Here is a 10,243-nt window from a genome sequence, read left to right on the forward strand (position 1 = left end):
TCAAATCCTATAAGAATAAGATTCACTCATTCCTTCTCACCTTTCCCCGTTTCCCCTTCACTGTAAGAGCCTTTTCTTTTCTGTTCTTTTTTTTGTGAGATAATTTATCCTGTTCTACTTCTCCTTTTCTCCTTCTCCTAGTATAATCCTCTCTCACCCCCTAATTTTATTCTCCAGATATGACCCCTTCATCTTTATCTCACCCTGTGCCCTCTATCTATCTATCTATCTATCTATCCATCTATCTATCTACATACATACATATAATTTTTTCCCTCCAACTACCCTAATACTGACAAAGGTCTCATTAGTTACAAAAAACATTTTTCCATCTTTCCGGGAATGTAAACAGTTCAACCTTAATAAGTCTTTTATGATTTCTCTTTCCTGTTTACCTCTTCATGTTTCACTTGAGTCTTGTATTTGAAAGTCAAATTTTCTATTCAGCTCTGATCTTTTCATCAAGAGTGCCTGAAAGTCCCCTATTTCACTGAATGACCATTTTTTCCCCCTCAAGGATTATACTCAGTTTAGCTGGGTAGGTGATTCTTGGTTGTAATCCTATCTCCTTTGACCCCCAGAATATTATATTCCATGCCCTCTGGTCCCTTAATGTAGAAGATGCTAAATCTTGTGTTATCCTGATTGTGTTTCCACAATACTTGAATTGTTTCTTTCTGGCTGCTTGTAATATTTTCTCTTTGACCTGGGAACTCTGGAATTTGGCTACAATATTCCTAGGAGTTTTCCTTTGGGGATCTCTTTCAGGAGGAGATGGGTGGATTCTTTCAATTTCTATTTTGCCCTCTGGTTCTAAAATATCAGGGCAGTTTTCCTTGATAATTTCTTGAAAGATGATGTCTAGGCTCTTTTTTTGATCATGGCTTTCAGATAGCCCAATAATTTTTAAATTCTCTCTCCTGGATCTATTTTCCAGGTCAGTTGTTTTTCCAGCAAGATATTTCACATTGTTTTCTATTTTTTCATTCTTTTGGATTTGTTTTACAGTGTCTTGATTTCTCATAAAATCACTAGCTTCCAATTGCTCCATTCTAATTTTTAAGGATGTATTTTCTTCAGTAATCTTTTGGACTTCCTTTTCCATTTGGCCAATTTTGCTTTTTATGGCATTCTTCTCCTCATTGGCTTTTTGGACCTCTTTTGCCATTTGGGTTAGGCTATTTTTTAAGGTGTTATTTTCTTCAGTATTTTTTTGGGTTTCCTTTAGCAAGCTATTAAGTTACTTTTCATGATTTTCTTGCATCACTCTCAGTTTTTCCTCTACTTCTCTTATGTGCATCTCAAAATCCTTTTTGAGCTCTTCCATGGCCTGGGACCAATTCACATTTTTCTTGGAGGTTTTGGATGTAGGAGCTTTGACTTTGTTCTCTTCTTCTGGTTGTACCTTTTGGTCTTCTTTGTCAACAAAGTAAGATAATATAGTCTGACTCTTTTTGCATTGCTTACTCATGATCCCAACCAGTTACTTGAGTTTTAAACTCTTTGTTAAGGTAAAAATCTGCTTCCAATGTGAAGAATGTATTGTCCCAAGCTTTGGGGGTTTGTACAGCTGTTTCAAGAGATACTTCTAGTGACCTGTAAATGTTCAGTTCTTCCATGGTACTATGATAAGGGGCAAGGTGTTTCCTCTCCACATCCACAACAAGCTCCACCACACCAGCACTCCTCCTCACCCTACGATTGCCCCTCAGAACTGTGACCCAGATCCAAGCACAGGCAAAGCAAGAGATTCCTGCCTCAGCAATGGTGAAAAAATCCCTACAATCCTCCTCTGATCAGCCACTCGATTCCGCCTCAGTCTGTGGGCAGGAAGCTCAGGAGGCAGCAGCTGCTCCAGAGGCTGAGCTCAGAATTTGGGACTGAGACCTAGCTTCTCTTTCACCGCAGACACAGACTTTTCCCACTGACCTTCAAGTTGTCTTTGGCGTTCGTGGGTTGAGAAGTCTAGAAACCTCCACAGCTGCCCACAATTCAGTCCTTTGAGGCCTGTTTCAGGTTTGCTGTGGCCTGTGCACCCACGACAAATTGTGCTCCTCTCCCTGCCAGGCGCGATATACCTTTCGGATCAACCATCCAGGTTGTATTAGGCTGGAAATTTGTTTCACTCTGTCTTTTTGTGGGTTCTGCTGCTTTAGAATTTGTTTAGAGCCAATTTTTTACAAGTATTTGGAGGGGTTTGGGGGAGAGCTCAAGCAAGTCACTGCTTTCTCTCCACCATCTTGGCTCTGCCTCCCCACCTATTTCTTAAGTAAAGCTTTTACTTGGCCTTGAAGGAAGACAAGGATTCCAACAGATGAAGATGACTAAAAAGTGTGTTCCAGATAATAAGGATGGCTTTCCTGAATTCACAGGAGGGAGAGAGAGAGAGAGAGAGAGAGAGAGGACAAATTGTTTGTTGTTCAGTCATTTTTCATTCGTGTCTGACTCTTCATAACACCATTTGAGGTTTTCTTAGCAAAGATACTGGAGTGATTTGTCATTTCCTTCTCCAGCTCATTTTACATATGAGGAAACTAAAGCACAGGGTTAAGGGCCTTGCCCAGGGTCACACAGTTAGTAAGTCTCTGAGGCCAGATTTGAATTCAGGACAAGTTGGGATACTATCTAATATTCTATTTTGGCTGAAAAGTAAAATATGCGAAAAGGCATAGTATAAAATTAGATTGGAAAGTGAAGTGAGAGCCATCCAGCAGAAGGCTTTCAGTGCCAGCTTAAAGAGTTTCTATTCTATTAAAAAGGAGTTTATATTCTATTAAAAAGGCTATAGAAATTTTGGAAGGTTTTTTGTTCAGAGGACGGATATATTCAGATGTGGACATTTTTAGTCATTCTCTTCATCCATTCTATATCAACCAAACTGGACTATGGTGCAGTGGTATAGAGTCATAGAAACTGGTTTCAAATCACATTCAATACATGTATGACCTTGGGTAAGTAATTTAATTTCTGTGGCCTCAATTATCTCAATTGTAAAATGAGGAAGTTGAACCAGAGGATGTTTAGTATCCCTTCCAGCACTGACTCTGTGATCCCATGAAGCTATAATATTACTCTCTATTTTCCCCTTCTCTGTGCTTTTTCTTCACACCAATGGTGTCAAACTCAAATAGAAACAGATCCCTGTAACTGCATAGTGACTTAGAAAACCACAAATTAACATTACCAGATGTGTTGCATTTTTATTTATTTTATTAAACATCTCCCAATAATATGCATCTCAGAAGTTTTGGGAGTGCTTACTACCTGTTGGCAACAAGTTTGACATTTCTGGTTTGTACCATTTTCCATGCCTAGAATGGACTTTGTCTTTAAATCCATTAGCCCATCTCCTTATATTGATAGATTTCTTGTTTTTCAAGGCTGAGCACCAGTGCTACATCTTCCATGAAGCCTTCCTTGACCTGTCAGTTCTGTATCCTGTCCTCCCAGGTGAAAGTGATCTCTACCCTCCTTGAGTTTCTCATAGCACTTTCAGAAGGTCCCATCACCTGCTTTGGTATCAAAGGACTCAAGTTCCAATTTCTACTTTGCTGTAAATTAGCTGTATAACTTTGGTCATGTGACTCAACCTCTTCTGGCCCCAGGATCTTCATCTGTAAAATGAGGGGTTTGGACTAAATGACTTCCAAGGTTCCTTCTGATCTATGAACCAATGACCTCTCTTTTGCATTCATCTCATTTTTCATTGAATCATAATTATTAATGTATTTTTCATTCTTATGTTGGTTTGCAAACTCCTTGAGAACAGGGTTTGAGTTACTTCTATTTGTTTCCTCAGTGCCCAGTACAGGGCCTTGCATATAGATAATGTTCCTTAAGTGACAGTTGAATTGGATTCAACCATTTGCTCCCATCTCTCTGACTGTCCTTCCACTTTGATTTTTTACATTCTAGGCTACTCCTGTCTTGGAGCTTGCTTGATTTCGGTCTTTAAACACTCCATCTTAGACACTAATTTTATAAAAATGATTTGACAAAGATCATTAAATAAAATGTACCCCAAACTGTCTTAAGAATTAGAAATTCATCACTACTCCCAGAACAAAGAGGATGTAAGACCTCATCTTCAGGGGTATGAGGCTGCCAAATAATACCTGGAGTTGTCTATCTCCTTATGAAGAGGCCCATCTTCTTTACGAAGTTGTAGTTACCTCATATGCTGTTTAACTACCCATAGAGATTTAACAGGGATTACCGTTGTTAACACAAGCAAAACATAGACAATTCATAGCTTAATACTTATTAATTAGTAATATTTAAATAAAACATATACAAGCTCAAGAAATGACTCTAATACTCTCTTCCAATTTTTGTTTATGCTACTATATGAACAGGGTATGCTAATGAGAAGAGGAGATGCATTAAATAAGACAGACCAAGGTTTTATAGCATGGTTAGGCAGAGGAGGAAAAACACTAGTGCTTTTTAAATAAGCCTTACAATGAATGTTTATGGAACTGGATTCAGGCAAGGCTGTCAAATATCTGTGTGCCTTTAATCCACCAAAGGGAAATAAATCATTTCATCCATCATGGTAAAAAGCTAGGAGAACCAAATGTATATTCAAATCACTCATTACTCATGAATATAACTGGAAAATTAGTAGATATTGAAAAATGGCATAGGTAATTTATGCTCAGATACTTTGATGGGGGAGAAGGGAGTTGGGGCCTGCATGTGGAAAGGAAAAGTCAGAATTTTGTGAAGGAGCAAATCATTTGAAATATGGGGTGGTTCTAACCATGTTTCCTGGTGTTCCATGTTTCTCTTCCTTGTCTTAGCTAGTCTTATCTCTTCCTATTTATTCCCACATCGCTGAACTAGGGGAAAAAAGGGTCTGCCTGAGAAAAACAATCAACGTAGGCAATATTTACATAAGGGAAGTATAGCATATTTGCCTTAAGACATCTTTTTCCTTCTGTGTTTTGATTATCTGTCTAACCTGCAATCAGTCTCAGTGCCAGATTTTTATCACCTGGTGCAAATTTTGATGGGCCTTAAGTGCTTCCTTCTCTGATTGAACACACAACTTTGACTCCCAACCTAGCTCCAGAGTCTCTAATGCTTTTCCAGGTTTCTTGCTATAAGCCAAGAGTTAGCACTACTCTTAAAAACCAAGTATTCCCTTAATGGATGGGGGCAAGTTTCCAACTTCATTCTCAGGGCATCTCTCTACCCTCAGCTCCACAGTCCCAAACACTTCATGAATTGATGGGCTTTTTGGTCTGGTCCTTGACTCTTCTCTAGTTCCTGTTTATGGTTTGCATGCCAGTTGCCTACCTACTATCCCGTCATGGGACCTACAATATGTTTTGTCTTATAGCCATTGTGAGTGACTTTTATTTTCACTGGACATCTAGTTAGTCAACTAATCAGTCAGGCAACATGCATTTATTCAGTTCTTGTTATGTCTATGTAACTCTGATGCTTGAGATGCACCAGATATCTCCAATGGCTTCCCATGTTTTAATCTCTGGTTCCTCTCTAATTTACAAACATAAGCACCATAAAACTATCCATAGGACCAGGTGAGAATTGTCCCCCAGGGTGTAGGAGATTGTCTTGGGCAGGGCAAGTGAGTGAGGCCAGTGCTGACTTAGGAAATCATGAATCATCACCCTGGGAAGGTACATGCTACAGACATGTTCTTGCCTATTTTGGAAGGGAGGGCATGAGTGATTACATGACCAATGAAAGTATTCATTATTGTTGATTATGAAGTGGTTTAGTTTGGGTGCTTTATCATGAATGCTCAGGCAGTAGTCAGCTCTATCAATCTATAAGCATTTACTAAGTGCCTTCTATGTGCTGAGTGAGGAAAGTGAGCCTGATGACTTTGCATAACCCTCCCTCACTTAAATCCAATTCACTTGCAAGTCATAGCATCACCTCCCTGATGTCATGGTCCTCTTTGTGAACTAAGGACAAACAACAACAACAAAGCAACAGCAAAAACCACAATCTATGTGCCAGGTACTATGCCACGTACTGTGTGTGCAAATACAAAAGGAAGACAACATAGATTAGTAAATACTGGACAAACATAAAGTGATTACACAATGAGTTTGGCACTAATTGCTAAGGGAATTAGAAAGGGACTCTTGTAAGCAGTAGTGCACAAACACATCTATGTATCTTTGTCCTCTTTGGAGGATATGTATACTTAGTATTAGCATCAGTGGGTCAAAAAGTATGTATAATTTTGTGAGCTTTTTAGAATAATTTAAAATTGTTTTCCTAAAGGTTGGATAATAATATATCGTATAATATATAGTATTTCAAGATTTATAAAGCACTTTGCATATATTGCCTTGTTTGCTTCCTCACAACAACCCTGTGAAATGCTATTGTCATCCCTATTTTACAGATGAGGAAATCAAGGCTGAGAGAGGTTAAGTGACTTGCCCAAGGTCATACAGCTAGATTGTGGCTGGATTTAAACTTAGGGCTTTCTGACTCTAAAGCCAATATCCCCTATGACACCTAGTAGCCTACGTAATAATAACTAGATTTTATGTGGTGCAAAACTTTGTAAATATTGTCTTAGTGAATCATAAATCTTTCAGGGTATAGCGGACTCAAATTTGCAGAGAATTTTCTTCCAGATTCAAATGCTAAGTCTGTTGGTAAAACCAACTCAGGAAATAGTTTGCACAGATATGTTAGAGCAGTGGATAGAGTACTGGTCTTGGAACCAGGAAAACTCATCTTTGCGAATTCAAATCCCACCTCAGACACTTACTAGCTGTGTGATCCTGGGCAAATCACTTAACCTCATTTGCCTCAGTTTCCTCATCTGTAAAATGAGCTGAAGAAGGAAATGACAGACCACTCCAGCATTTTTGCCAAGAAAACCCCAAATGGACTCACGGAGAATTGGACAAACTGAAATGACTGAAAAAGCAAGTCCATCCATTCATCACTTAGTTGATATAGTGGCAGTATTGACTTCTGAGATAAAGATTAAAAACCCATATTGATTCTTTGCTAATCCTTAACCAAATTTTCCCAGTGTATCTCTCTTCTAGCACTAGGCAAATGAGGCAGTAGTTTCCTTAATGGGTTGAGTTGAGCTACAATTAGCAAGTAGCATCAAATGATGCCATGAAAAGCCCTTGTAAATTTGCCCTCAAATCAACTTTGTAATCCACAATGTTAAAAAATACATGAGATAATTAAGACAAATTCATTTCAGCAGGAAGAGAAGCCATAGGTCCCTGCTCTCTATGTAAAACTGTGTATATGGGGGGATGGTGGTGATGGTAGAGGTGTTGGTAGTTGAGACAGGGACTTTGGTACACCTCAAGGCTCCTGTTTGGGAGGCTACCACTTGGAGGGGAAGCCTGGTGCACCAGAATGAGGAAGAACTCACCTGGTATTTTACTGTGGGGGTTGGGAAGAGTAAAAGAAGAAAGAAGGAAGGTGGGAAAGAAAGTGGCTTATCTTGGTAGCTTTTTAGCTTGACTAATCTTTTTTGCTAACTAGGTGCTAAATTCAGTTGTTTCTATGCTTCAGGGAGAAAGAGCTATAACATGTAAAAATAACTAATTCTAAAATTGCATAGTCTTTTAAAATCATTCATTTTATGTCCTCCAAATTTCAATGCTCAGGGACAAAGTCCCAGTCACCTCACTCTAGTTATAGCTCTGATACTGAGATAATGGCTGAAATTGCCCTCATGATGCTAGAGTAAAACCACTGTTTCAGTACAGATTTAATCTAAACCTATCCTCCTTATGATTACATAAGGCAGAAACAAGTATTACTTAGAGAAGCCTCAAGACAAAAAAAAAAAAAGAAAGAAAAAAGAAGTGAATTAAAATGAAATAGAACAGTGTGTGAAATAATTATGGGAAGCCACCTGGCAATTTTAAAAAAAATCATTAAACATAAAGTTAAAATGATTGGAAATTATATATTAGTCCCATAAAAAGCAAAGAGATGGGATATTACAAGGAACTGATTCAGAAGGTAAAAGATTAGATGAAAACCAAGGTCAACCTCAGAAGACAAATGTGGGATGAGGAAATTGTGTAATATCTGAACTATAAAAAAAAATTAAATTGTTCTTGCTATATTCCCTTCACACAGCAACAGGACTTTGACTCAAGAAAATGATTTCTCTACAGTGGCTAGGCGGTAGGGGCATCCTGTAGCCATGATCGAGGTTCTGTGTAACATCCACCTGGGCAAGAAGGTCCGTGTGAAGTGCAGCACTGATGACTCAGAAGAAGACCTGAAGAAACTGATTGTGGCTCAGGCAGATACCTGTTGGAACAAGATTGTTCTGAAGAAAAGGTACACAATCTTCAAGGACCATGTGACCTTGGGGGACTATGAAATCCATGATGGAAAGAACCTGGAGCTTTATTACCCCATCCCCAAATCTGTACCTCTCTTCTCTTTTTAAAAGTCTAATAAAATAACTTCAATGCTGAAAACAAAACAAAACAAAACATTTGTATCCTTGAGTTTGGGGCCAGTCTGTAGCATAAATACATCCATGAAGGATCCAGAAACTTCAACCATTTACTTTCTCTATGCTTTGTCCTGGCCTTACCACAGACCAGCTGCCTTCCCCATTTGTCTATTCCCTACCTATTATTTATCTCAATGTATAAAAAAAAAGAAAAAAAAGAGAAAGAGTATGAAGAAGAAGGCTGTAGTGGACAGTCCTAGGCTTGGAGACGAATAGAACTGAGTTTAAATTCTGACTCTATATTTGCTGACTGTGACTTAATGGATCTAGTGATCTAATACTCATCTTCAGGTTAGGCAGTCAGTCAACAAGCATTTGTTAGCTGCTTACTATGTACCAGTCACTGTGGCTGTGATCTGCATACTGGAGATAGAGGGGGTTCCCATTCAGCAGAAATCAAAGGTACTTAATGTACATAGATAATACTTATTGAGTATTATTATGTGCTAGGCACTGGGGATCTAACTATGAGCAAAAACAGGAGTCCTTGCTACTTAAGGAGCTTACAATCCAATGGGGATAGCTCGAAAGCTAGGGGTGGTATTGTGGGCAGGAGTGTACTAGTAAATATTTAATAGCTAGTGTGTGAGTAAAAGTATACAAGACACACTTTTAAGTTTCATCTTCATTATTAATATTTTCTCCATCACTGTCTTATAATCAACAAAACAACATATCATGTCTTGATTTGTAGATTTGCTGATTTCTGATATGTAAATGCTCACATTGAAACTTTAACAATCAACTCTTGAAAGAGTTTGAGCTGGCTTCAGCACACCTCTGGGTGGGTGGAGGTTGGGAAGTGGTACCTGAATGGGGCAAAGCCAATGGTGAGGAGGTGGAGCAGTCCAGAGGAATGCCAGAAGTGCAACCAGAAGTGAATATGGCTTGCAGGTTGCATGAAATGGTAGTTGGAGTCAGACTCACAATCAGAAGAGAGGGTCACAGAACAGAGGCATGTTTGGAAAATAGAATGGAAAAGAAGAGAAACATACAAAGAAGAAAAAATAATATTGTTAATAGGTAGGAAAGATATGACATTCAATGTTGAAAATGCACGTAGAAAAGAAGTGAGAACTAGCCTATCTCCAATTTTCAATTCCTATCTAGGTCTTGCTGTCTTACACTAAGGACCACTGTGCTAATTAATTGCTAAGTGACTTCAGAATAGCCCAAAGAAGTCAAGCTAGCTCCATAAAAGTGTCTTACTTACGCTTATGAAATATACCCCACTAGAAAGTTTCTCAACATTTTAATTCCTCTGAAACTTTGAGGACATGAGAGTTCTAGGTCTGATAGTGATGTACTCAAGCTAGAGGAGAGAGTAATACTGGTAAAGTCGATGGGGAGAGTTGAGGTGGGGGTGTCACTCCTAGAAAATTTGAGAAAACCATGGAGAGAGAGGGACTTGAGTATGATGAAAATGTGACAATGGTATTTAGCTTAGAGATGGATCCAGCAAAGCTTTGTGCCCCACCTATAGAGTATTATTTTAGAAGGCTATTTGGCTTTTTCTTTTAAATATATGGCATTGAAATGGGAAGCTGCTCCTCAAGAATAATGATTTTGTTCTTTATGTGTACAATTACTCATGTTCTTGTACGAAGTTCAAGAAAAGAACTAAGTCTCACCAGTTATTATTTATATGAACTGTCTCTGCCACTTTCATTCTCCATCACCTTCCTTGGTTTCTGCCTTCCATTCATGGTTGGCTTTAGCTAGAGAAAGAAATCAAACTGTGAC

The 10,243-nt window shown here is 38.6% G+C and overlaps 1 protein-coding gene across 1 annotated transcript; it reads left to right on the forward strand.

The window, feature by feature from the left end:
• The first annotated feature begins 8,179 nt into the window (after positions 1 to 8,179).
• Positions 8,180 to 8,431, forward strand: LOC114046273 (ubiquitin-like protein 5). The gene has a single exon (XM_027866562.1). The coding sequence runs from the start codon at positions 8,180 to 8,182 to the stop codon at positions 8,429 to 8,431; it is 252 nt and encodes an 83-aa protein (XP_027722363.1).
• The last annotated feature ends 1,812 nt before the right edge of the window (positions 8,432 to 10,243 follow it).

This window comes from Vombatus ursinus, unplaced genomic scaffold, assembly GCF_900497805.2.
Source record: "Vombatus ursinus unplaced genomic scaffold, bare-nosed wombat genome assembly UNPS02001419.1, whole genome shotgun sequence".
NCBI classification, from domain to species: Eukaryota; Metazoa; Chordata; class Mammalia; order Diprotodontia; family Vombatidae; genus Vombatus; species Vombatus ursinus.